Source organism: Chiloscyllium plagiosum, unplaced genomic scaffold (assembly GCF_037043375.1).
Source record: "Chiloscyllium plagiosum isolate Xiang-an unplaced genomic scaffold, Cpla_swu_hap1 HiC_scaffold_28, whole genome shotgun sequence".
NCBI lineage: Eukaryota > Metazoa > Chordata > Chondrichthyes > Orectolobiformes > Hemiscylliidae > Chiloscyllium > Chiloscyllium plagiosum.
In genome coordinates this window covers 34,563,963-34,590,928 of record NW_028270166.1, presented here as the reverse complement: position 1 = coordinate 34,590,928, position 26,966 = coordinate 34,563,963, and the positions used below count along the sequence as shown (strand labels likewise).

Below are 26,966 nucleotides of genomic sequence, written 5' to 3'. Positions count from 1 at the left end.
AGAATAAATACCAACTGGCACTCCCAATCCTGATCACTGTCCAGCATTTGCAGCTGCAACTGTGCCTGGAAGTCATGTGAGGACAGCATCAGCCTCATATGCAATTCCACACACTGTATGATAACCTGCCAACATTCACCATCTATGTTCATATGTGATGATTAATCAATGGGGAAATAGGTGGACCCAGACAGCACCTGTTTAACTTGCAACCAAGTCAAAATCCACTCCTCAGAAGTGTAGAGAGCTGAAAAGAATTGAAAATAAAAGCAGTGAAATTCTTTCATGCCTCTGTCACATTTTTCAGGCAGGGATGTGGATGACCTATGTGAGATTCCTCAAGCTCCATGTTGGGCAGTCTACAGCAACCTGTGAATGCCAGTCCAAAGTCTACTGCAACTTACAACAGATTATTTTTTTCTCCATTTCCCTGCATCTTGCATCTTAGAAGAATTGAAAATTGAAGCTGAGTTGCTTTAAACCCATGCCAAAAATATTTAAATTCAATTAATGAATAAATATGAATTAAAACACCAGTCTCAGTAATGATAATCAAAATACCAGATTTTCCGAAACATCCGTGCAATTCATTCATGTTTTTTCAGGGAAGAAAATCTGCCTTTCTTACCTGGTCTGATCTATGTGTAACTCCAGACCAACAACAATCTATTTAAATTTTATCTGTGCTTTGAAATGGCTCGGCAAGCCACTCTGCTGGATCAAATCATCACAGAAAAGTCAAATAAAAATAAAACCAGATTGATCACCTTACAGGCTTAGACACTAAAAACAACAAAGCACAACCTGCCCAGACAATCCAGCAAAGTTCTCTCCAATATTCTCTGGGGACCTATGTTAAAATGAGGAGGACAGTCCCACACACCATGCAAGTCACAACATAACATAGTTCTAATCACCAAGTCATGCATTATATCTAACATTCCAAAATGCCCCATCACCATCTGTCATGTGCCAAGTTCAATGAGTAGGATAAATAAATTAGAGCTGGTTGCACATTGGTTTACAGGAAGGTGGAGGCCCTGAGAGTCCTTCACATAGCATCTTGACCCCATCTCCATGAGGCAGTTGGAGTGAAATAAAGGCTATATGATCCCAAGGCCTTTGCCCAACTCACCTTACTTCTCCAAAAGCCTGTCCACAAAGCAGGCTGGGAGGAGAGGAATCCAGGCTAACAAGCAACATACTTCCAATGCCCACTTTCAAATGAATTCTGCCAAAGTTAGCTTAGAGCGTGCACCACCAATGAACATAAGGTCAGTGTTAGGTAAACCCAAAGTGTAGGTTCAGACCTAGCCCTCACCCACGTCCTGGTCAACAGTACTTGAGAATTATTCTGTTTTTCTAGCTCTGCTTGGCAATCAAAAAGGCAAATAAACAAAAGGTTTTATTAGTTAGCTCTGTTGCTTGGCATTTTTTAAATGGTCATTATTAAGTTTAAATTAAATTAAAATTAAGTTTAGAAACAAAAATAACAAATTGATAGATAATATTGTGCCTTTTCCTTCTGAAATTTGTCTTTGAGTAAGAAAAGAATTATTGAAGTACAGTTCTGCACATGAAAGGGGTGGACAACATCTGGTATATCATCAAATAAAATGATGGAAGGTGCAATCAAGTGACACTCACCCAGCAATGATCTGATCACCATTGCTTTGTTTGTGTTCTGCAAAGATGACTTGATTACAGCCCTCAGTGCTGTTTTGGTCCAAACATGGACAAAAGAGGTGTTGAGACAGTGATTGCCTTTGGCATTAAACTAATAGGTGTTTGCAATTTTGGAGAAGATTTATAGTTCAGGTTGTAAGTTTGCTCCCTAAGCGGGTAAATTTGTTCTCAGACATATCATCACCATGCTAGGTAACATCATCAGTGAGCCTCCAATGAAGCACTGGTGTTCTGTCCCACTTACTATTTATGTGTCTTGGTCTGTTGTGGTGGGTGATATCACTTCTAGTTCTTTTTCTCAGAGGTTGGTAAATGGGTGCAGGTCAATATGTTTGTTAATACAGTTCTGGTTTGAATGCCAGGCCTCTAGGAATTCCTGTGCATTGTCTTTGTTTAGCCTGTCCCAGGGTGGATGTATTGTCCCAGTCGAACTGGTGTCCATCTTCGTCTGTGTGTATGGATACGAATGATCGTTAGTCATGTCTTTTGGTGGCAAGTTGCTGCTCATGTATCCTAGTGGCTAGTTTTCTATATGAATATACAAGATATCCTGCAAGGACTGCAACAAATATTACATTGGACAGACTGGCAGGAAACTAGCCACTAGGATACATGAGCACTAATGAGCCACCAAAAGACATGACCAACTATCACTCATATACATACACACAGATGAAGAGGGACATCAGTTCGACTGGGACAATATATCTATCCTGGGACAGGCTAAACAAAGACATGTATGGGAATTTCTAGAGGCCTGGCATTCAAACTGGAACTCCATTAACAAACATATCAACCTGCACCCCATTTACCAACCTCTAAGAAAAAGAACCGGAAGTGATATCGCCAACCACAACAGACCAAGACAGATAAATAGCAAGTGGGACAGAACACCAGCGCTTTATCAGATGCTCACTGATGATGTTACCTAGCATGGTGATGAAACACCTGAGAACAATTCGACCAGCTTAGTGAGCAAACCTACAACCTGTTTAAACTAATATTTGACCAGTTTGTGGCATGAAGGCATCCTAGCAAATTGAAGTCAGTGGAAATCCAGGGAAACTTTCCACTGATGAGAGTTGTACTTGGTAGAAAGGAAAATAGTTGTGGATGCTGAAGGCCATTTTTCCTGCCCCAGGACATATACAGTCATAGAGTCCTACAGCATTGAGACAGGCCCTCTGGCCCAAACTGGTGCATGCCAACCAAAATGTCCATCTACGCTAACCCGATTTCCCTGCACTTGGCCCATATCCTTCTAAACTTTTCCTATCCGTGTATTTGCAACATTTAAGAGGCATTTGGATGGGTATATGAATAGGAAGGGTTTGGAGGGATATGGACCGGGTGCTGGCAGGTGGGACTAGATTGCGTTGGATATCTGGTCAGCATGGACAGGTTGGACCGAAGGGTCTGTTTCCATGCTGTACATCTCTATGACTCTAAATGTTGATAATGTACCCACCTCAACCATTTCCGCTGGCAGCTCAATCCACATGTGTACCACCCTCTGTGTCAAAAGGTTGCTGCCAGGTTCCATTTTATTCTTTCCACTCTAACTTTAAACTGATGTCCTCTAGTCCTTGATTCCCCAATCCTGGGAAAAAGACTAAATACACTCATACTATCCATGTCTCTCATGATCTTATACACTTCTATAACATCCCCCCTCGGTCTCCCACACTCTAAAGAAAAATGTCTTAGCTTGTCCAACATCTCCCTGTAACTCTGACCCTTGAGTCCTGGCAATATCCTCATAAATTTCTTCTGTACTCTTTCCAGTTTAATAACATCCTTCCTATAGCAAGATGACCAAAACTGAACACAATACTCCAAGTGCAGCCTCACCAACATCCTGTACAACTGCAACATAACTTCCCAACTTCTTTACTCAGTGCCCTGACTGATGAAAGCCAGTGTGCCAAAAGCCTTCTCCACTGCCCTGTCTACCTGTGACTCCACCTTCAGAGAATTGTGCAACTGAACTCCACTACACTCCTTAAGGCCCTACCATTCACCATAAAACTCTGACCTTGATTTGACTTTCCAAAATGCAACACCTCACAATTATGTATATTACACTCCATTTGCCATTTCTCAGCCCGCTTCCCCAGTTGATCGAGGTCCTGTTGCAATTTCTGATAATCTTCCTCACTGTCCACGATACCGCCTGTTTTAGTGTCATTTGCAAACTTACTAATCATTGTACATTCTCATCCAAATCATTGATATAGATAACAAACAGCAATGGGCCTAGAACCGACCCGAAGCACTCCACTAATCACAGGCCTCCAGTCTGACAAGCATCCTTCCAGTATTACCCTCTGCTTCCTACCATCAAGCCAATAGTGTATCAAGTTTGCCCGCACGCCCTGGATTCTGTGTGATCCAACCTTACAGAGCAACCTACCATGGAACCTTATCAAAGGCCTTACTGAAATCCATATAGACACTGCCCTCCTCAACCTTTCTGGCCACTTTATCAAAGACCTCTAACAAATTTGTGAGGCATGATTTCTTATGTGCAGAATTTCTTCAGGGTAATGTCTTCAGCCCATTCACTTCAATGACTTCCAATCAACATTTACAGTCATAGAGATATACAGCACAGAAACAGACCCTTCGGTCCAACTCGTCCATGCCGACCAGATATCCCAACCCAATCTAGTCCCAACTGCCAGCACCTGGACCATACCACTCCAAACCCTTCCTATTCATATACCCAACCATATGCTTTTTAAATGTTGCAGTCGTACTAGCCTCCACCACTTCCTCTGGCAGCTCATTCCATACACGTACCACCCTCTGAGTGAAAAGGTTGCCCCTTAGGTCTCTTTTATATCTTTCCCCTCTCACCCTAAACCTATGCCCTCTAGTTCTGGACTCTCCCACCCCAGGGAAAAGATTTTGTCTATTTATCTGATCCATGCCCCTCATGATTTTATAAACCTCTACAAAGGGTCACCCCTCAGCCTCGACCCTCCAGGGAAAACAGCCCTAGCCTATTCAACCTCTCCCTATAGCTCAAATCTTCCAACCCTGGCAACATCCTTGTAAATCTTTTCTGAACCATTTCAAATTTCACAACATCTTTCCAATAGGAAGTATAGAAACATTTGAAGTAGGGATTTTTCTGATGATTGCATAGTGTTTGGTACCATTCTTTAGATACTGAAACAGTTTGTATCCAATTACACCTGAACCTGTGCAATGTTCAGACGGGATTATTTTTGTCGTTTTTTTTCACTCATCAATGGGATGCAGATCTCACTGGCTAGGCCAGCATAGGCTTTTGGACTATTTGGGCTCCATACCTCAGGTAGGATATGTTAGCCCTGCAGCGTGTTCAGAGGAGGTTCACAAGAATGGTCTCAGGAATGAAAAGCTTAGCATATGAGGAACGTTTGAGGATTCTGGGTCTATACTCAATGGAGTTTAGAAGGATGGGGAGGAATACTGAATGGCCTGGACAGAGCAGATGTTGGGAAGATGTTTCCATTGGTAAGAGAGGTATAGCCTTAGAGTAAAGGGAAAACCTTTTAGAACAGAGATAAGGAGAAACGTCTTCAGCCAGAGAGTGGTGAATCTATGGAATTCATTGCCACAGAAGGCTATGAAGGCCAGGTCATTGAGTATATTTAAGGCTGAGAATGATAAGTTCTGAGTATCAAGGGGATCAAGGGTTACAGGGAAAAAGTGTGAGAATGGGGTTGAGAAACTTATCAGCCATGATTGAATGGCAGAGCAGACTCAATGGGCTGAATGGCCTAATTTCTGATCCTATGTCTTATGGACTTATGGACACATCCCTAGTTGCCCTTGAGAAGATAGCAATGTTGCCTTCTTGAACTACTGCTGTCCATTTCATGGACCCACAATGTTGTTAGGGAACAAGTTCAAGGAAGTTCATCCAGTGACAGTGATGGAATGGCAAAATATTTCCAAGTCAGGATGATGAGTGGCTTGGAGGGGAACTTTCAGGTGGCAATGTATCTATATATCTGTTATCCTCATTCTTCTAAATGGTTATGTCATGGGTTCGGAAGGGGCTGTCTAAGGAGCCTTGAGGAATGTCTGTAGAATATCTTGTACATGGTACACGCTGCTTCTATCAAGCAGCAGTGGTGGATGGAGTAAATGTTTGTAGATGTGGTGCCAATCAAGCTGGCCGATTTGACAGGAACGATATTTTGTATTAATTGTATTTCACCGTATGCAGTTGATGGATATTAATTGTAAATCTTTGTGTTTTTTTAAGTCGGTGCAGACCAATGCTGTGGTGATTGGTTTAGAGGTGCACTTTTGTAAGATGTATCTAGAATCATAGAATCTCCACAGTGGGGAAGCAGGCCATTTGGCCCATCAAGTTCACACTGCCCTCCAAAAAGCATCTCACCCAGACCCACCACATCCCTGTAGCCCTGCATTTCCCAAAGCTAATCGACCTGGCCTGGACACTTTGGGCAATTTTGCATGGCCAATCCAACTAATCTGCAAATCTTTAGACTGTGGGCGGAAACCAGAGAACCTGGAGGAAACCACATGTTCACAATGAGAATGTGCAAACTCCACACAGACAGTCACACAAGGCTGGGATCAAACCCAGGATCCAGATGCTGTGAGGCAGCAGTGCTAACCACTGTGCCACCATTCTGCCTGGTATCTGGGGATAAAGGTATATGAAAATTAGTTCCTGTTCCACCCTTTATCACCAGGCTTTCTAAATTTAACACATTGGTCTACCAACTGCAATTATAGAGATTAAATGAGATAAGCATACAAAGAAAGAGAGGAAATAAGTGAGAGTTACAGGAATAGAACTAGCAACTAGAGCTGACAGGAGGATCAGTTGCCAGGTAAGCTTTTACGGTGTAACCCATTTTTTGTGATGCAGTTCTAGTGATTGAAAGGATTACCTTCAGTATGTAGTTTCCGGGAGCGACGTCTGTTATATCAATCCACTGGCAGTCAATATCTGCATTGTATGTATCATAACAACCAGGACCTAATCCCTAATGGAAAAGTGGGAAGTGTAAACGTTAAATGAGTTGCAAACTTCCAGCTCTAAAATATGTTCATCTTTATTCTTTTAAGGGAGAAAGTGCTAGGTTTGAACGTGATCTGTCTTGAGTAGTGGTAGGTTTGCTGAGTGGTCAAGGGTAATGAAGGAGAAGAAAAAGAAATATCAGCTTTTTTTCTGGGATAGTCAAGAACGGAATCAAAATTGGCAACAACGACAAATGAGGGCAGTGAAACCCTCCACAGTTAAAAACCTTGCTGCCACTTACTTGCTTCACTCGTATAAGAAAGGTGATGAATATAATGAAAAGTCAACACTTATTAAATCACAATATACCCCAAGGTGAGACAGAAACTTCAGGAAATCGGGGTAACAAATTATGAGTGTGTAGGGAGTGACTGAATGTATACTATATGGGAGCATTCAAATGATGTGCAATGTAATATAGAAGTATTGATGAGAGAGAACATGTCAGTAAACCAAGAGCTGCTTAAAAAGTCTGTAGTCAAAGCTATGACTCATATATGTCAATATGGAAACTCAGCAAAAGGCTGACCATTAGCCTCTCCCACCATTAAAAAAGTACTCATAGAGCAAACGCAGTCTGGGCATTGTCCTATATGACATCGAACTTTACCAATAGAAAGCAGTAAGATATGGCTAATTGCAAATTATGTTACAGCTATACCCAACACATTGCACATATATACCGCATGGTTGTTGCATAAATTGAAGGAATGCTCCCTATAGTGATTGGAATAAGGTTGGCCAGGTGGATCTCATTGAGTAGGAGTTCCTTGATTGGGGCTGTCAACCTAGGCCAATCAGGGAGCCCTGACAGATATAAACAGGAGTTTCGGGGATTCTCCTCACTATAGGGACTGTCTTTGAGCCACTCTGAATCATATAAAACTGAAAGAGGCCAATCAACACTGTATTCATGTTCACTTTCTGAACATCTAATTAGTCTCAAGGTCCTTCTCCTTACTCATATCACTACATTTCTTACTTTTCAAATATACAACTTCCTTTTGAAAATTACTATCAAATCTGATTCCATAATCTTTTCAGATAGTACATTGCAGGTTGTGATGATACAGTACAAAAAACTTGTCTCATGATCTCATTTTTGCCAATGGTAAAGCAATAGGTAAATTGTTACTTCTACAATTGTCACAGTGTCAGAGACTCTCTTCCTCAGTTTCTGATCTCATATCCCCAACTCCTTCAGTCTACCACAATATCCTACTCCCAATCTCCCCATTGCCACTCCCTCATCTTTTCTCCCCCTTTCCCTCAGTACTGCCCCCATCTCCTAATCCCTACTGTTCGTTTTTTTAATAAATTGAAAACAACTGCCTATAGATGGAAATTTCTGAATTCTCACAGTATGCAATGATAATCAATACAGTGCAACAACAGCAGGAGTTCAAAGCTTAAAGAAATACTGAACATAAGAACCAAGAGGAAAAACCTGGAGTGGCACTAATACTCATAATTCAATGCAAACAGAGCTGAAATTGCTGCCGACATGAAACCTGAATGTCTGCAGGGGATTTTGAAAATTCAAGTGTCAAAATCAAAGTTAGACTCCAGAAAAGGAACACTTGGACAGGGCTGTCGTTCTTTGAGGGTAGGGGGGAGCATGCTGTTGCTGAATGAAAGGCTCCTCTTGGAACCACATTGTTTCTTTCCATTATAAACAGCAATACATGTCTAATGGTTGATGTGTCTTCAAACCCACTCTACCATGCTAAATATTAATATCACTGTGTCCACCTACCTGAGTATGTGCGGTGCATGCATATCTTCTTCGGATGCCAGGGTCACACACGGTGTCTTCTAAACAAAAGCTAGCTTTGTGTCCTTCAGCTACTTTCCTCTGCGTGGTGGCCTGTAACAGATCGTAATGGCTAAACTGATCCATACTGTGGTAGTGCCTGAAGTGAAAGAAATTCATAGATAATACATTAGTAATGGATATCTGGCCAGATGGATACAATTATGAAACTCTACTAAACAAATATGAGTTTCAAAATTGGATCCCTGCTAAGTTAGTTCGGAGCTGTGACAGAGGTTAGGAAAGCACAATTATCCTCCATGTTCCTGAGATAGGGAGCGAAGAGCAAATAATCAAGGTTCCTGCTCCGGATCTCTGTCCAATGGCTAATGCGAGAAAGGTGAGCATGAGAATTCCATATTTGGGCTGGATTCTACTGTAATTACCATTATAGGTAAATATCCTGCTGGAGGGTGCCATTGACACTGAAATTGAAATCAGTATAAAGGTGTAAAAAAGCATAAAGAGGAAATACACTGGCCAGTTTAATCCCGATTCCGTTAGGCACAAGGCCATAATTCTGCACAAATTGATAACAAACTAACAGTGACACTCAGGTAAGCCAGGATGACCAACTTGTGTAACAAAGCCTGATAAAATTGTGTGGTGGGGCTTCTTTTACAAAGTTCAGTTTAAGGCAGTATCAAGGAGCTTACTCAGTACAGTTCTTGACCTTTGTCCTAATTGACAGCAGAATATTTGGTGTTAATAATGAGTGCCTGAAATGAGAACAGATTTGGTTTGTGTTGGGCATGTTCAAGTTGTGTAATAGTATTAGTACTGAGAACACAACCAGGAGTCTCTAATAAATTTAAACAGGAGGTTAACAGTTTCCCAGGGGCCAGAGTTAAACAGCTTTACATCAGTTTCTAACCCAATCTAGATTTGCAATCCTGATCAAATAAATGAAGCCTCTTCGGGACACAGATCATTCTTTATCAGTTTGTGACCTTTCCCTAAGCATATTACCAGAAGAACTCTGGAAAGAAACATTCAAAAAGGTGGAAATTGAATTATGTTTTAAAACAAGAAAACATTTGAGCAAACACACTTTACCCCTTATAAAGATAGGGAGCTAATCTCTAAAGGACTTTCTTACTATTTAATATAGGTGGACTACTGATGCAAAGTGATTGCAGAACAGTATTACATGGAGATTCACTTTTTAAGAGCACAAACATACACATGTATGCCTGTACATGCTGAGAAAAACTGAAAACTGATTTCTACCCAAAGCTTTGCATTTTTCAGTCCTTTGAGAAATAAGGCCTGTCAACTCTCCAGCACTACCTTGGCAATGCTACTCATACAAACACTGCTGCTCATTCTCAGAACTCAGTGCTTAAATATTTGTAATGTATGAGGGATCATTTTTCTTCCTAAGTGTTTTAATATGAGAATGCCAAAGCTCCTGGTTAAACTCACAATGGGTAGGACTTCTTTGAAATTGTGGAACATTTGATCTGAGTGACTGTGCTTTGCTTGACCCCAGCTGAACTACTTAGCCATAATCACTTGAAGTTACACAATGATTCATCACAAACTGAGGAAGAAATGACAGAGGAAACGACCCTAGTGAATATAATGTATCCTTTGTTAAACATATGTGACATCATTAATACTTTGAGAAGACCATCTAAGCCCACTTTCCTGCCTACTGAACTGAGGCGAGAAAGGAGACAAATAGAACAGGTCATGAACAAGAACACCAGTGTTTGGCGTTTTCACAGGACCATGCAAAAAGCTGTAAAGTAAAAACCCCAATTAAAAGTAAAACTCTCACAAATATAACAATAAAGTTTGAGGAAGGTGACAGTCTGATGGTATTATTGCTGGACTGTTAATTCAGACAGCCAGGCAATGGTCTGGGGATCTGGGTTCGAATTCTGCCATGGCAAATAGTGGAATTTGAATTCAATAAAGATCTGGAAATAAGAGTCTGATAACCATGAAATCTTTGCTGACTGTTGGAAAAACCCATCTGGTTCACTAATAACCTTTAAGAAAGGAAACTGCCATCCTTACCTGGTCTGGCCAACCTGTGACACTACAGCCACAGCAATGTGGTCAATTCTTAAGTGCCCTTGGGAAATGAGGGATGGGCAATAAATGTTGCCCTAGCCAGCCTTGCCCTCTTCTCATGAATGACTAAAAAAAATCTTCAAATAAATCCTCAGCTTTATTAATAGGGGTATAGAATACAAGGGCGAGGAGATGGTGTTGAACTTATGCAAAATACTTGTTCGACCTCAACTGGTGTACTATATACAGCTGTGGGTGCCACATTATAGGAAAAATGTGTATACATTGGACAGAGTACCGAAGCAATTTACAAGCAATGGTTCCTGAATGAGAAACTTGTTATGAGGATAAATTGGGGTTTGCTTTCCTTCAGAAAATAAAGCTAAGAGGAGATTTGATAAAGATTATCAAAAATATGAGCAAGTTGATATAAATAGATAAAGAGAAGCTGTTCCTGCTGTGAAAGAAAGAAGAATGAGAGGACATAGATTTAAAGTGAAGTGCAAAAGAACTAAGGGTGATGTGAGAAAAACATTTGTTCACTCAGCGAGTAGTTAGGGTGTGACTGGAGGCAGGTTTAACTGGGGCATTCAAGAGGGTTTTGGATGATTATTTGGATAAAAATAGCATGCAAGGGTTGGTGAAAAAATCAGAAGATTGCTGCTAGTTAATAATGCTTGTTTGAAGAGCTGATGCAGGCGTGATGGGTTGACGAGCCTCTTTCTGTACCATAATAATTCTGAGATACTCTGAAGTAATTCAATAATGCAAGTGAGAAAACATTGCTAATATTTTATATGACAAAGGTCCACTTAGACACACATACACACCAGCTTGATCCTAATCCTTGCAGTGCAAATATAGTGATATTGTTAGATAACTTGTAAAATGAATCCAGGGTCCAACTGCCCAGATGAAGCATTTGCAACTGAATTGAAGAGAATAAAATATAATGGCTAAATATTTACCATGTTTCAAAAACTTGAGGCATTCCTGAAATTGATGTATGAGCATGAAGTTTAAGATGATTTACTGTCTAAAGGAGCAGTACTTATAGTTACAGTGCTCCTCACCAGATTTGCTCAGGGCTCAAAGTCCAGCTGATGGGGGACATTATCAAAATTGGAATTTAGCCCAGTTCTGTCTTGTCCACTGAAGTAAAATAAGGGACAGTTTTAATAAAGGTTCAGCTGCCCAGATGAAGAAGGTTAAAAATCACACAACACCAGGCTATAGTCCAACAGGTTTATTTGGAAGTACAAGCTTTCGGAGTGCTCCTGCTTCATAAGTTTCAAATGAACCTGTTGAACTATAACCTGGTGTTGTGTGATTTTTAACTTTGTCGACCCCACTCCAAAACCGGCATCTCCACTTCACAGATGAAGAAGGACATGCAAAATTATTTGAGAAAATAAACCAAATAAGTTAAATATTTGTCATGTTTCAGAAACATTAGTAGAAGTACTGGGAGAAATAATAGGGCACTGTTGAATCCTATTACTAATAATGCTCATTGTTCCAATACTACATTGCAATTGCTCAGAGCCTCATGTTTCAGAACAAAATTCAGTATGCAAGATTAATGAACAAAGCTCAAATTTCCACAGTGCAGTATGTTGTATCTTATTTTGACTGCATCCTGTAAGCACAATCTTGCTTGGCATTGACTTTGCATGCAGCAATAACATTCATCCAAAAGACTTATTTTTCTCAGAAGAATAGACATGTTTTGATCACACATGGAAGCAAACTCCCATTCTGTACTTACTGATGACAACTGTGCCATTCCCAGGTATGGCGCGGCCGATTTGGGAGGAAGTCAGCAGTCCCTTGATTTTTGACTCTTTGAGGAAACCGTAGAAGCACCCTAATACTGAGGTCACTTGTTCTGGGACTATAGGCAGACCTAAAGCAAAAAAGACAGACATGCTTTAAGCAGAGAATTATTTCCCAAAAAACAACAGTTACATGAGTCGAGGATCATTTTGAGCCAAGTATGTGAAAAGCACCACTCTTCCAATGTAATTATACTTAGCTGAAATGACAACAATTGGACAAGAACCAAGAATGTACAGCACCTCCAAGGCATCCACATGAAGACAGACAAAATAGTACAGGGGGTGTTATGTGGCTTGATTTTTCATCTTTGCTTTACCAACAAGAGTTAATTGAAAAACTGAAGATCTACTTTATCTACATCATCAGTCAGCAAAGTAAACGAAAAACTGAATTTGATAATCAGATTTTTAATCCAGTTCACAAATTACTGGACTTACTGAGGGGTAGTTTTCAAATTCAAATCCAGACAGTGACTTGGCAAAGCTGATCCTTCATCCTTTGTGGAATCCTAGTTAGTTCACAGGGGTGAAATTGAAAATGACTTCCTATCACATACAAACTGGATTATCTGAGATAAAACCATTCCATTGGTGAACCTGCCAGTGAACATTTACAGTGGCATGGAAGCCTGAACAGAATTTGTGTGACATAATTTAAAAGCCTTATGTTTTTCCACTCCACGATGGCTTGAGAAAGATCCATATAAGTCATTGGTTGAGGAAGTATGTTGCCAGTAAGTACAGGAGCTCTGAGGATTCCTGGACAGAGTTGATGGCAGTTTCCATGCCATTGTTTCCTCCTGAGGCAACTACTATCTTTGACAAGTCTCAGCTCTATAGCAAGTAGCAGTAACACTTCACATGCTACATGACAATGTTGTCACCAACCTCCAAGCTGCAATTGCTCATAATATAACAAGGAAATTCACCATACAAGCAGCAAGGTGGTAGACATACAAGCCATGCTACACACTATATTAGTATACAAAGACTAAATGTAGATTCTTTATTTTTGTTCATTGGAACTGGGGCTTTTCTGTGATCAGCCTGTGCTGTACTTGATCTGATAGTGCTTGTTGATGCAGTCTAAAAAGAGGTTTAATCTGTATTCAACCCATAACCTGTTTGATTTGGACCACAGTTTGCTGCTATTTTATGATGCCTCATTTGGAAAAAAAATATTCCTTTCCTTGGCTCTAATATGTCTCATAACTTGGGGTGAATACAAACAAACAGAAATAAAACTATTGTTATTGGGCCACAGCAGATTTTGCTCAATGTCAATGTAGATGTGGGGAACTAATTTGGTTAAGCAATCAAAAATAAAGCTTTTGTCTTGAAAACATCACATGTTTCATTTAAAGGGATAAACGAAGTTAATCTAAATAGGAAAGTGTTGGTGATTTTTCAACTCAGACCACAAAGATTACATAGTAGGCATCATCACTCAGCCAATGTCAAGCCAAAGTTAGTGATGGGTTGCCAGCTGTGAATTGAGGTAGATAAAATAACAGCAGCTGTGGCTAAGAATATTATGAGGCAGCAACTGTGGTTGGGGCTGGGATTGTGGCCCAGGAACTGTGGTTATAAGGTGTAGTAGAAGCTACAAAGTACATTGTGCTTTAAGAAGTTAAATTTGCTTGTGGGTTGGTTGTTTACAGCAGTGCATTTACCAGCATTTTGCCTGGGCCCACAATCAGAACTTCAGGTTGACATGCTCCCATACCATTGGATGAGACACATTCTGCAATAGTCTAAATAAGGCAAACCCATACTTTGTATTTTTAATGTAGAATATTGGCATTTATTTTACAATATCACTGCAATGGCCAAGATATGATACCCTTCCATACTTCCCTAGAGAAGGTAGTTGTGAGTCACCTTCTTGAATTGTTGCAATCCATGGGATGTAAATACATCCAACATGCTGATAAGGCAGCTCCAGAATTTTGATCCAGTAAGAAAGAATGAACAGTGGTAGTTCCATGTCAAGATGACTTGACTTGGAAAGGCACTTGAAAAGTGGTTGTGCTCCCATTTGCCTCCTAGTCCTTCTAGATGTACAAATGGGTTTGGAAGGTGCCGTTGAAGGACGTTTAGTGAGTTTCTGCAGTGCAAATTGTAAATGGTGCACACTACTGTCAATGTACATCAGTGGTGAATGGATTGAATGGTTAAAGGTAGTAGATGAGGTGTCGATCAAGCAAGCTGATTTGTCATGAATTACGTTGAACCTCTTAAGCCTTATTGAAACTGCACTCATCCAGGCAGGTGGAGGAGAGTTCAATAACACTCCCAACTTGTACCTTGTGGCTGGTTGACAAGCTTATGGAAGTCAGGAGATAAGACACTTGATAAAAACCTCTCAGCTTGTTAACTGCTCTTGATGTACCTAGTCCAGTTAAAGTTTCTGCAATGGTTACTCCCAGAATGTTGATGTTGCTGGGGGATTTTGTGATGGTAATGCCACTGAATACCAAGAACTGGTTAAACTCTCCCTTATCAGTGCATGATATCTTTGTGCCACCATGTTCTTTGCCAATTATCAGCCCAAGTTGGAATGTGTTCCAAATCGTGTCATATGCAGGCATGTTCTGTTTCACTATCTATTAAGCTGTGAATGGTACCAAACAGTGTGCTCTCATCAGTGAACATCTCCAATTCTGACCTTGTGTTAGTTGGAAAATTATTGATTAAATAGCTGAAGATGTTCGAATTATAACACAACCCTCTGGAACTCCTACAATAATGTCCCAAGGATGAGATGATTGGGTTTTAACAATCACAAAAAAAAACTGTATTGTGCTAGGTATGACTCCAAACAGCGAAGAATCTTCTCAATTCTCATTTCGTTTAATTTTCCTCAGACTACCTTATGCAACAACCGATCAAATGTCGCCTTATTGTCTGGAGCAGTCACTCTCACCATGCATTCAGAATTCAGCTCTTTTGTTTCAGTTTTGTAATGAAATCTTTAGGTGTTTGGCACTGGTGGAAATCAAAGTGAGCATCTGTGACATTATTGCTGCGTAACTGCCACCTGATAGCATTGTATCTATCTGATCCTTTCCATCATTTTGCTGATGCTCAAGAGTAGACTGAGAGGGTGCTAATTGACTGAATTAGATTTATTCTGTCCATTGTGGAAAGGCACAATATGTGGGCAATTTTCCATATTTTGGGTAATCTCATTGTTGTAGCTAGACTGGAATAGATTGGCTAAGGAGGTTATTCTGGAGCTAATTCAGGAGGACAAAGCTTCAATATTGCAGTCAGGATGTTTTCAGAACTGTATCCAGTGCCATAAATCATTTCTTGATATCATTCAGAGTGAGTTAAATTGCTGAAGACAGGTATTGATGATATTGAGACCTCAAAAGGAGGCAGAATTTGATTGTTAATTTGACACTTCTGGCTAAAAATGGTTGCAAATGTTTCAATCTTGTCTCTGCATTGATGTACTGTGTCCCTTCACTATTGAGTATTGTTTAATTGTCCACCACCACTCACAACTGGGTGTGACAGAACTGCTGAACATTTAACTGATGTGTAATTTTTGTGATTTATGGGTTGCTTTGTTCTGTATATTACACGCTGCTTCCATTGTTTAGAACAAGTTTGGAACTGCCAGATGCTGTTCCACAGGAATAGACAAAAAAATGTATTAATGGATGGATTTTGCCACATAAATTAGAGGCTCAGGAGTTTTAGTAAGCTCTTGTTTTGTGGGTGCTATAAAAACAATTTGTCCCATTATTTCCTTCATCACTTCTCACTAGACAGAAAAAGAAGCATCAGCAGCAAATCCAGGGTCTTCTGTCAGACCATTGCTATGTAGGTTATGACAAGAGGCAGAAAGACAGATGAGGCTACAAAGAATTCATAGTGGAGCTAAGTTTGCTAATGACACAAATATAAATAGGAAAGTAAGTTGTCAAGCAGGTGTAAAGGAGTCTACATAGGGGTATAGACAGGTTAACTGAGTGAACAAAAAAAGAGATGTTGTATAATGTTGAAAAATGCAAACCTCATCCACTTTAACAAAAATAATAGAAAAGCAGAATATTATTTAAATAACGATTGTTATTTAAATACAATACAGACATACATGAACTACAAAAAGTTAGAGTGCAGGTACAGTGGGTGATTCAGAAGGTAAATGAAATATTGTAATTTATTACTTTCATGTCAATTTTTTTTGTAAGGAAAATTTACTGCAGCTGTTCAGGGCCTTGATGAGACCACATCAAAGTAAGGTGTATAAGTATGTGAGTTAGCTTGCTGAGCTTAAAGATTTGTTTCGTTCCGCTATGAGCCCTGATATTGCTGATCCCATAGGTGTTCCATTGAATTGAAAACAAGCCTTTAAGCTCAGCGAGCTAGCTTACATACTTATCATCAACCTGAGCTACAAATCTTCTCAAAACAGTATGGTGTATAAGTTTGGTATCCATTTTGAAAAAGAATGTTATTGAATTGGAAGCAATTCAAACAAAAGAGGATTCACTCAACTCATTTCTGGGATGAAGGGCTTACTTCCTAAAGATAGGACAGGTTGGGCCTCTAACCACTGGAGTTTAGAATAAAAAGATGATCATACTGAAAGATCCATTCCTGAGGGTACTTGACAGGATAGATACTAGGAGGAGGATAGGGGAGACTAAAAATAGAACTAAACTTAGTTTAAGAATGAGATCTCTTTTAAGAATGCATAGAAAGGAGACTTTTCTTCCTCTGAGTTCATTAATTTCTCAAATTATTTTCCTCAGAAAGCAGTGGATGTTGGGTCATTCAAGTCATTGAAAGCTGAGTTAGATAGATTTTTGACAGACAAGAGAGTCAAGGGATATAAAGCACGGACAGAAAGGTAGAATTGAGACCACAGCCAGATCAGCCATGATCATATGAATGGAGTAGCAGGCTTAAAAATTCCATATATCCTACTCCTGCTCTAAGTCCTAAGTTCCTACATTTTCAGCTGATGGAGAAACAAGGACCTAAACAATATATGGCCAAGTTTTAATATCATTGATCTAAAACCATAGACTAGAGATTATTCAGTGAGAATGGGACATCAGATCCAAATTCTTGATGACCAGAGGCTTAAACAGAAGGAATTTTTTAGTGTATAGCAGACTTTGTGGAGACAGACAACTGCTAGAACAGGTGTAGGTGTAAGAAAGCAAGCTCAGAACAACAGTATAAAGAATGCAAAATTGCTTTGGCACCTCAACAAAATATCTGCAAGCAATTGGCTTGTTCATTTTTCAGAGCAATACTCTAACCAATCAATGTCAGCCTGTTTGGTTTAAAATTTAAACAAAGCCTATCAGGTAACTGTTAATCAGCATTAACAGGTGCATTCTCCATTCGAGTACCTCTACTAAACAGAGTCCACTTGCTAACCAAGCAGAACCTTCCACTTATGGAATATAAATATTGGTTTTCTCCTTGAATTAGTATTCTTGTGAATTATTCTGATCAGTGCAAAACAAAATATTTCAAACATTTTTTCAGTAATACTGAGATTGCTTTGTGTTATTAAAAACTAAAAGAATTGTGAATGCTGTAAATCAAAAACAAAAACATAAATTGCTGGAAAAGCTCAGCAGGTCTAGCAGCATCTGTGAAATCAGAGTTAATGTTTCGGGCCCAAGTCTGAGGAAGGGTCACCCAACCCAAAATGTTAACTCTGATTTCTTTTTACAGATGCTGTACGACCTGCTAAGCTTTTCCAGCAATTTCTGTTTCTTGCTCCTTTGTGTTATCTTTGGTCTAATAGGCTGTCTCCAAAGTCAGAAGTTCATAATTTGAAGCCTAACTCCAGGACCTTAGTACATAATCATGACTGACATTCCAATACAACATGGTGGAAGTGGTGATTAGATGGAATGCCCTTCCTTTGACTGAACTGCTGAATCAAGACCTTATCTGGCTTCTCAAGTGGGCTTAATGATCTCTCTATGAAAATAGTTGAGTTCGCTATGTCTAGGTTGACAAGTTATTTCCAAACAACGTTACTGAAGCAGTTTGTTTGGTAATTTATTTCACTGCTTGTGTATAGTTCTTTGTTGTGCACAAACCGGCTAGTGCATTTACATTACAACAATGGTTAAACTTAAAGTATTTCAGTTTTTTGGAACATCCTGCAGTTTTAAAAAGGCCTATCTAAAACCAAGTTCTTTCTTCAACATTCACAATCTTTTAAAGCCAAGCTTGGCAACATCAAAATAATTCAACTTGTTTCACATGTTATCTCCTATTCTTCTAAACATTGGTGAGTTCTCATGCCATGATGTTTGGCCCACCAGCCATTATTTTCAATAACAAAGCAAACTATTGGAGCAGGTGGTGAGTGTAAAGTTAGTAGTTGTGTTTGTCCAGGGCAAAAATGTTAGCATTGTTTTATTTCAGACAGTATCTCAAGTGAGGCTGGCTATTGAAAATGGTCTGCTACTTCCTATTTCAATAGATTTGGATCACTTTAAATTAATTGAGCCAAGTCTCACATCTGAAGGATATTATTTTTTTCATAAATTGAATATTCTTCATCATACCATGTTTTTCTCATCTTACAGTTGCCAGGTCACCATTACATTCCACTGAATTATTTCAGTTATGTAACCTGTGGCACTGACTGAAATGTCACCACATTTTTCTGTTTTAGGTTTTAATAAAAATTCTCAAAGAACTAGGACCACTGCAATACTGAAAGTTGCCTTAAAAACGTTACTTGGATAAAAGCTAAAATACAGAAGGTGCCTTTCATGGTAATGCTTTGTAGAGAGAAACTATGGTTCCTTATGTCTATGCTGGTGCTAGATCTTCACAAGAAGTGATCTAATACACCTTTTCAGTTCTTACCCAAGTCCCGTTCCAGCTTCACTTATTTTTTAAAAACATATTGCTATAATACTGCAACTGCTGTAATAAAGAAATCAAGCATTTTGTTCTTGCCTGAACCATTACACATAGTTTTAAATATGTTAATGACTCGCACCACCCAAACAGAACAGAAACATCCAACTTTAACCCCTGTTTTTGCTTTCAACTTACATTAGTCAAAGCAGCAGTGAGAAGTACAGTCAGCCTCAGCAAAAGTAGGTTGGTGTGGGAATGAATGAGTTAAGGCAGTTCATTCCAAAACATTGGCAATAAAGTGCTTTTCTAATGTATCAAGTGAAGGCAGGATCAAGGTAATCTATAATCCCAGCAATCCTCTCCTCCCCCACCATAGTTTTTTTTAATCAGGCTGACATTTACCACCCAAATTTAAATATATTTTGATAAAAGAATGGACTTCCTATAGCCCTGAAATGTCAAGAAAGCCAACAACAGAAAAAATATATTTTAAAGCACCATAACGATAGGAGTTAAAAATGTTTTCTTTAATAACGGCAGAGCTCTATTACAGCACAAACAATTTTATTTTGTATTCAATGTTGGATAGCCTCATATTTTTTCTTGCCTTTAGCAAAGTTTTGGAATAGGAAATATAAGTTTGATTTGGCTATTGGGTAAGTACTTGCTATCCATCTTGGTTCTCAAATACTCACTGTTGTTTGGTGCCAAAACAAAATCTCAACTATGCAAACTGTATGCCAGTCACACACCCTTACCTTGAACTGCCAATCCTAAATGAACAGCTGCTACATAGCCAGACCTTCTTCACATTATTGGTTTATCTGCCTATTGTAGAGTTTTACAGAATACGAAGAAAAAACCTTTTGTCCCATCCTGACTGCAGCAGTTATCAAGCACCTACAGACAACAGTCCCACTTTCCCACCTCTTGGCCCACAGCCTTGCACACTGTGGCATTTCAAGTGTTTAATTAATTCCTCCTGGGCCACATCTCCTGTTTCTGCACATCTTTCAATATTTCTTTGGGTCTATTAGGTGAGAAAGGAGCCTGGTTGACTATTGTTCAATGTTTTCCCTCTCCAAGGACAATAAGAGAAAATGTACTCTGGATGAGGAAATAAAAGGAGGCTAGGTTCTAGGAGTAATTTTCTACCAAGTAACACAATGGTTAATGTAACAAGAGTAAAGAGAGGGGGCACAGAAGTATGTAGAGAGAGCACAAAGAAAAACAAGGTGTGCAGATATTAACACATTTTTAAATTATGCTTGTATGTTTATCACTTATTTAGCATTTCAGATTTTAGCCATAAAGTTTAAAGGGTTTATTTTAACTGTCATCCATTTTACATTATTGCACAATGAGTCAGCTACTGACAGGGAGAGATGTAAAGTAAGCTGCTAACTTAGTATTACCCAGATCTACTTCAGTACATTTATTGCTGCACTGGTATTTTTGTAAAATCATCGTATTAAGCTTTATTTATCATGACACACAGAATTAAAGAAAACCTTGGTCAACCTAAAAAGAGAGAAATTTCCCTGGGCCTGCTGATACATTAAGTGTTTGTTTCTGAATTTAGCCATTCACAACATCTTTGTTTTTGTTTGTATTTGATTTGCATTACAGCATCACAACTAAACTAGCCCACAAACAGTACCCAGTGCCACCAACCATTCTAATATAATATTAATGAATAATAAGGCAACATTTTTATATTTCTGGAAGGAGATGTGATATGATAAGAAGGTAAGTTAGCGATTTCTTTCCTCTTACAATTACCAATATATGATCCTTCCATGAAGCGACTTTACTCAGTTAATATCTGAAAAATAACAAAGCCAGTCATCTACCAGATGAAAATGCCCAATGAGCTCCTCACTTTTTATTTATTTAAAAATATTTAGCATAGTAATCTGTGGAGGCTACAGGGTTATGTGTACACTTCAGCTGAACAAGAAAATGCTAACGGATGACAGAATGACTTTCCTTTTTTGCAAAATAATCTAAAAATCATATACTTTCAAGAAATTATTTTGCAATTAACAAAGATTTTTATATATCTATTTTCATGAATAATAATCAATGTATCCTTGCACCTCCATCATCACAACAGAACCATATATTGCTAGAATATTACAGAAAGTTGATACATATACTGGTGTAAGACGAAAATTGCAGAATATATTTTAGAAAAATCTCTAAATAAATCTGTAAAAGAGAAAGCAATAAGTTTAAACTTTAAAATTATATTTTATTCTTTCCTTATGTACGTTCTAATAGAATATCAAAGAAGTCTGAACCATCTATAAACTATAAATTCAGATGAAATGTCTGAACTCAATTTTTGATAAATAGCAAGCTCTCCTGGTCCTGATTGGAATAAGAGCTATAGTGTGAGGTGTCTGATTATCATTTTGATTTTTAGATCTATTGGTTCATTGTAGAATTGGTAGGTCTTACCTTGAGAGGCAATTCTCCTCAGCCGCACATCTCAATGCATACATGTGCATCCTTTGGATATACATGGACGCTTGAATGTAATATGGATCAGGAACTAAGTCAGGAAGCCCTGGAAAAGAAACGTAAGCATGTTTGTGTTGAGTTTTCTCAATCAATTGAAACTATAAGGCAAACTGGTGCAAACTGAGACATTGGATTCATCTAGGTTTCATAATTCAAACATACAGCTGGAGTGTCTGGCTGCAGAACTATTGAAAGTCCATTAAATTATGAAAGCTACCATTTTTTACTTTAGCCATGCACAAAAGTATATATTTCCTGCACCATCCATTTGTTTCTGGGATTTGGGAATGTCATCAATGTCGAGTTCCAAAAATCAAATTGCAGACATGACAAAAAGAGGTAGGGATGTGGCTTAACTTCAGAAGTTTGGCATTGTTGATCTTTAAATTTCGTCAAAATCTTAACAGCTGATTCATCTATATCCCATGATACAGATGTACCAGGAAATCAACAGCTGGCCAAGAATTATAATTTTGGTGCCCAGTCTATTTTCAGTTGAGCATATTTCCAATTACACCACTGAGACACAATTGACTTTCTTGTCCAAAGCTGTTCCAGTTCTACTTAGACACAATTATTACAAAGCCTACAATAAAAATAAAATTTCCATCATGGAGGATGGTATCCATATAACCCATGTAGTGTTTGAAGATGATTAGCAAGCTCTTTAAATCTCCTGGTCCATATTCCTCTTAAAAGAATCAAGAATAAATCAGCTTGTTATTCATTTTCTTTGTTGTTTGTGGGATTTTGATTTGTGTAAATCAGTTAATTTGCTAGTTGTGAAATATCTCCTGTGTTTTAAGACTGTGATTCATTCAGGTTGCTGTCATACACTATGTTAACTGAGCTGGGGCTGTCAGTGGGGGAGCTGATTGCACACGTAATAAATTGCTCATATGAAATTTTTGTGTTACTGTCTAGTAATTTACAAAAATGTTAAATATTCAGTGAAATCCAGGTGGATATGCTTCTGATACAAGTGCATTATTACACAATAACAGTATTAATAGCAAACAAACTAATAATGTTAAACATGTTAGTTTGGTCCATCGTCAATGCAATCTGTTTCGTTGAGGGGAGTACCTTGTACTTGGCATAGCATAACAATAAATTTTATTTATATCGTACTGTGAACACTTTTGTAAAATGTGTTAAGTGTGATCAAACAAAATTTCATGGAAAGCCACACCTATTAGGAGACGAAGTTTGATCAAAGAATTTTATTTCAGAATAGGAGGGATAGCATGGTGGAAATGTTTAAGGAGAAAATTTCAAAGCTTAGATCTCAGCAAATGAGTTATGTAAGTTTGAAGACAGGTAATTCTATGGTGGTCTAACCAAAGGCATGGATGTGGGCGGCACGGTGGCACAGTGGTTAGCACTGCTGCCTCACAGCACCAGAGACCCGGGTTCAATTCCCGCCTCAGGCGACTGACTGTGTGGAGTTTGCACATTCTCCCCGTGTCTGCGTGGGTTTCCTCTGGGTGCTCTGGTTTCCTCCCGCAGTCCAAAGATGTGCAGGTCAGGTGAATTGGCCATGCTAAATTGCCTGTAGTGTTAGGTAAGGGGTAAATGTAGGGGTATGGGTGGGTTACGCTTCGGCGGGTCGGTGTGGACTTGTTGGGCCGAAGGGCCTGTTTCCACACTGTAATGTAATGTAATGTAAATGTAAATGTTTAATTGTTGACAGTTCATCACCTGGTCAATTGAAATGTCAACTTGCAAAAGTTGGTACAGCTTCAAACAATTGCTGGTGAGGATTGGGGGTGAATGAAATCATGAGGCTAGTGAATGGAGTTTGTAGTGGGGACAATCCACAACATTCTCAGACAAACAGCCTTTGCTTTTTCTATTATATAACTGGAAGAAATTTTTGCTCATCCAATTCTGCATAGCAGACAAGTTGGAAATAATAGAAGGTTCAGTAGAAGTAATGATGATGTAGAGCTTGGTGTCATTAGCATACACATGCGAACTAACACTGCATTTTTGGATGATGTTTGCCAAGGGCAGAATGTAAGTGAGAAATAGAAGGAGGCAAAAGATAGATTAATTGTATGGGTGAGGGAGGAGGGGAGAAGGGGATGAGACAGATGAGAATGCAAGTGTGGGAAGAGAAAACATTGCAGGGAATTATCTACCTACAATTGGAGAGACAAGAATGGAAATACATAGATGCAGTCTCATACAGCTAGATAATTGTGGAGAGGCAGTGGTGGATGATAGTTTCAACAACTCTATTAAGGGTTGCAATGGGTGAAAGACAAGGATGAATAGTTTATCATAATCACAGTTACATTGGATGCTATCTGTGACTTTCATAATTGCAATTCAGGTAATTAAGCCGTGGCCAAAATCTCATTGAAGGGGCTCAAACAAAATTCTAGAAAAGATGGACACAGATTTAACAGTGATAGTAGATGGAACTTGAAACTTTAAGGAATTTGGTGACAAACGTGAGGCTGGAGAAAGGATGATAGTTTAATGGTAAAATGTCATGGGTTACCTTTCTTGCATAGAGAGATGATGATGGCAAATTTGAAAGTTAGAGGACAGTACCTGAGTATAGAGAACCATTAACAACATAAGTGAAGAGGACACTCAGTAGAACAAATATCTCTGCTACACTATCTTTGCCCAATATTACTGCAATTATGCAGCTCTTCCTTTGCAGTCCTGCCTAGGTGATGCTGTAGCTATAAAGCTGAATATATATATATTTTTATTAACAGCTACCAAGCCAACCTCTGTACAACAATCTGCTCTGAAAACTCTACTCACACTGGATGTAGGTTTGATCGCTGAGCTGGAAGTTTCGGGTTCAGACGTTTCATCACCATACTAGGTAACAAACAGTGAGCCTCCAGATGAAGCACTGGTGGTATGGCCACTTTTTATTTATGTGTTTAGCTTTCCTTAGGTCAGTGACATCATTTCTGGTGGTGATGTAATTTCCTGTTCTTTTTCTCGGGGTTTAGTAAATGGAATCCAAGTTGAAAGATTCTGGTTGGAATGTCATGCTTCTAGGAATTTTCGTGTGTGTCTCTGTTTGGCTTGTCCTAGGATCGATGTATTGTGAGAATTCCTGGAAGCATGGCATTCCAACTGGAACTCCATCAACAAACACATTGACTTGGATCCCATTTACCACCCTGAAAAAAGGAATAGGAAATGACATCACATGAAATGACATCACCAACTCAAGGAAACCTAAACACATAAATAAAAGGTGGGCCATACCACCAGTGCTTTATCTGGATGCTCACTGATGATGTTATCTAGTATGGTGATGAAATGTCTGAAACCAAACCTTCCAGCTCAGTGAACAAACCTACATCCAGAATCTCAACCTGAGCTACAAATCTTCTCAAAGCTGGCTAACTCTACTCACATTTTGAAAGCTCCAGCAAGTTTCAATTTGACACAATCCACAACAATTTAAAATATTCACAACATTCTAAAAATAATTTTACCATATCTCCCAATGTTAAAGGATCCTTTTAAAAATCCAGGATCTGGAGCTGTATTGTTTCAAAATCTAATCTGTTCACCCTCCAGTATCAAACATTATTGAAATCCATCTATTATTATTTGAGATATACTGTTTGCAAAACGATAAACAAACAGGGACTAAATCATTGCTGACTCCCTTCCTAATAATGGAAGCAAATCAGGAATGGACATGGATGGTCAGCCGTTTAATGAAAAGTTCAAGGAAACAGGATGTGGCCCTTCTGACTGGAAGAATGTGCAGAGGCAATAAGGGGGAGAACATTGAGAATGATGAAAGTTCACAACTGTGTTAGGGGTAAACATAGGGAGGAAATTTGCCCCAGTGAACTAAAGGAATGGAGGGAAGCAAGAGCCCTTCCAGTGCCAGGTATACATGCAGTTTATAGCCAGTACCAACAGTTTAAAATAGGCTAGGATTCTGTTTTTGTCAATGATACATTCAATCTATTTCAGTATATTGGCGGTAGAAATTTCTCTCAGCAATGATGGTTAATAGAAATGTGATATTTTTACCCGCCATCTGATTTCCTTGCGCTATCTCTCGTGCCTTTCAGGGGTTTCCTTGTGATGGCATGCAGTTTCACAAGTATACAGAGAATGTGGAACGGTGTTGGTTGTCAGATTAAACATTGAAACCTTCACACTCAAGTCAAAACAATCGACTCCCTGTATATGGGCATAGCTCCCAGAAAATGACATCGGACAATAACGGACAGCAGAAACCCCCCGTGTGATTTATTTTGTGCCGCACTGGTGAATATGTTTTGAGCTTTGTAGTTACACCTCACGCTCACACTATAAGTAACAACGATTGAAGCTGGAACTGTGCCGGTTACGTGTGACACCACCGGCTGCACTTCTCCCATTGGCACAAGAGATTATGATCAGATCAACATCCAAGACTTGCTCAAACACAATGAACAGGCGTTCTGGCCAAACGTTAACTCTTTTTTTCCCCTTCACCTACCTTGGATGTTTACTGACCCTGTTAAATGATTGCTACATGTTGTTCTTGTTTCAGAAATAACGCATGTGTTTTTCTAGGAAAATGTTCAAATCTAGGCGATGCGGGGACTAGCTACATCAATCAAACGTCTCTTAATTCTGGTTGCAAGTATAAAACTACACCCACAAGAATAAATTTAAACTACAAACTATGCACATTGTATTCCACAAAATATCAAGCACTCAGAGCTGTACTGCTGTTTACTGAGACAATTAGCAAATACATCGTCTGGTGTCTGAGCGAAACAGACCAGGGAAGGTTTAATTCGAAACAAAAACAGAAATTGCTGGAAAAAGCTCAGCCAGTCTGGCATTTATGGAGAGAAATCAGAGTTAACGTCTGGCTCCAGTGACCCTTGGAATTGAACCCGAAACGTTAACTCTGATTCTCTCTACAAATATTGCTGAGCCTTTCCTGCAATTTCTGTTTTTGTTTGCAAAATTTGAAGCTGTTGAGAAGTAGAAATACTGAACTAGAAATATTAACTCCGTTTCTCTCTCTCTCCAGATGCTGCCAGATCTGCTGAGTTTCTCCACATTTTCTGCGTTTGTTTCAGATCTTCAGCATCCGCAGTCTTTTTGCTTTTATCTAAGAGTCTAACTGAGTCTCTCTCAGAGGGGAAAGAAGAGCCAATATTGGGGGTGGGGG

The 26,966-nt window shown here is 39.1% G+C and overlaps 1 protein-coding gene across 3 annotated transcripts in view; it reads right to left on the bottom strand.

The window, feature by feature from the left end:
- The window catches only part of LOC122565226 (protein-lysine 6-oxidase-like), a 70,249-nt gene that overhangs the window by 10,666 nt on the left and 32,617 nt on the right, over positions 1-26,966 (bottom strand). For 2 of the 3 annotated variants that reach the window (XM_087976239.1, XM_043720984.2), the window contains 4 exons: positions 21,734-21,842; positions 12,340-12,477; positions 8,493-8,649; positions 6,606-6,701 (listed from right to left, as the gene is read on the bottom strand). In XM_087976239.1, the coding sequence (XP_087832365.1) occupies positions 6,606-6,701; positions 8,493-8,649; positions 12,340-12,477; positions 21,734-21,842 (500 nt within the window). The remainder of the gene's footprint in view (positions 1-6,605; positions 6,702-8,492; positions 8,650-12,339; positions 12,478-21,733; positions 21,843-26,966) is intronic. The other variant, XM_043720985.2, reaches the window with a different exon arrangement.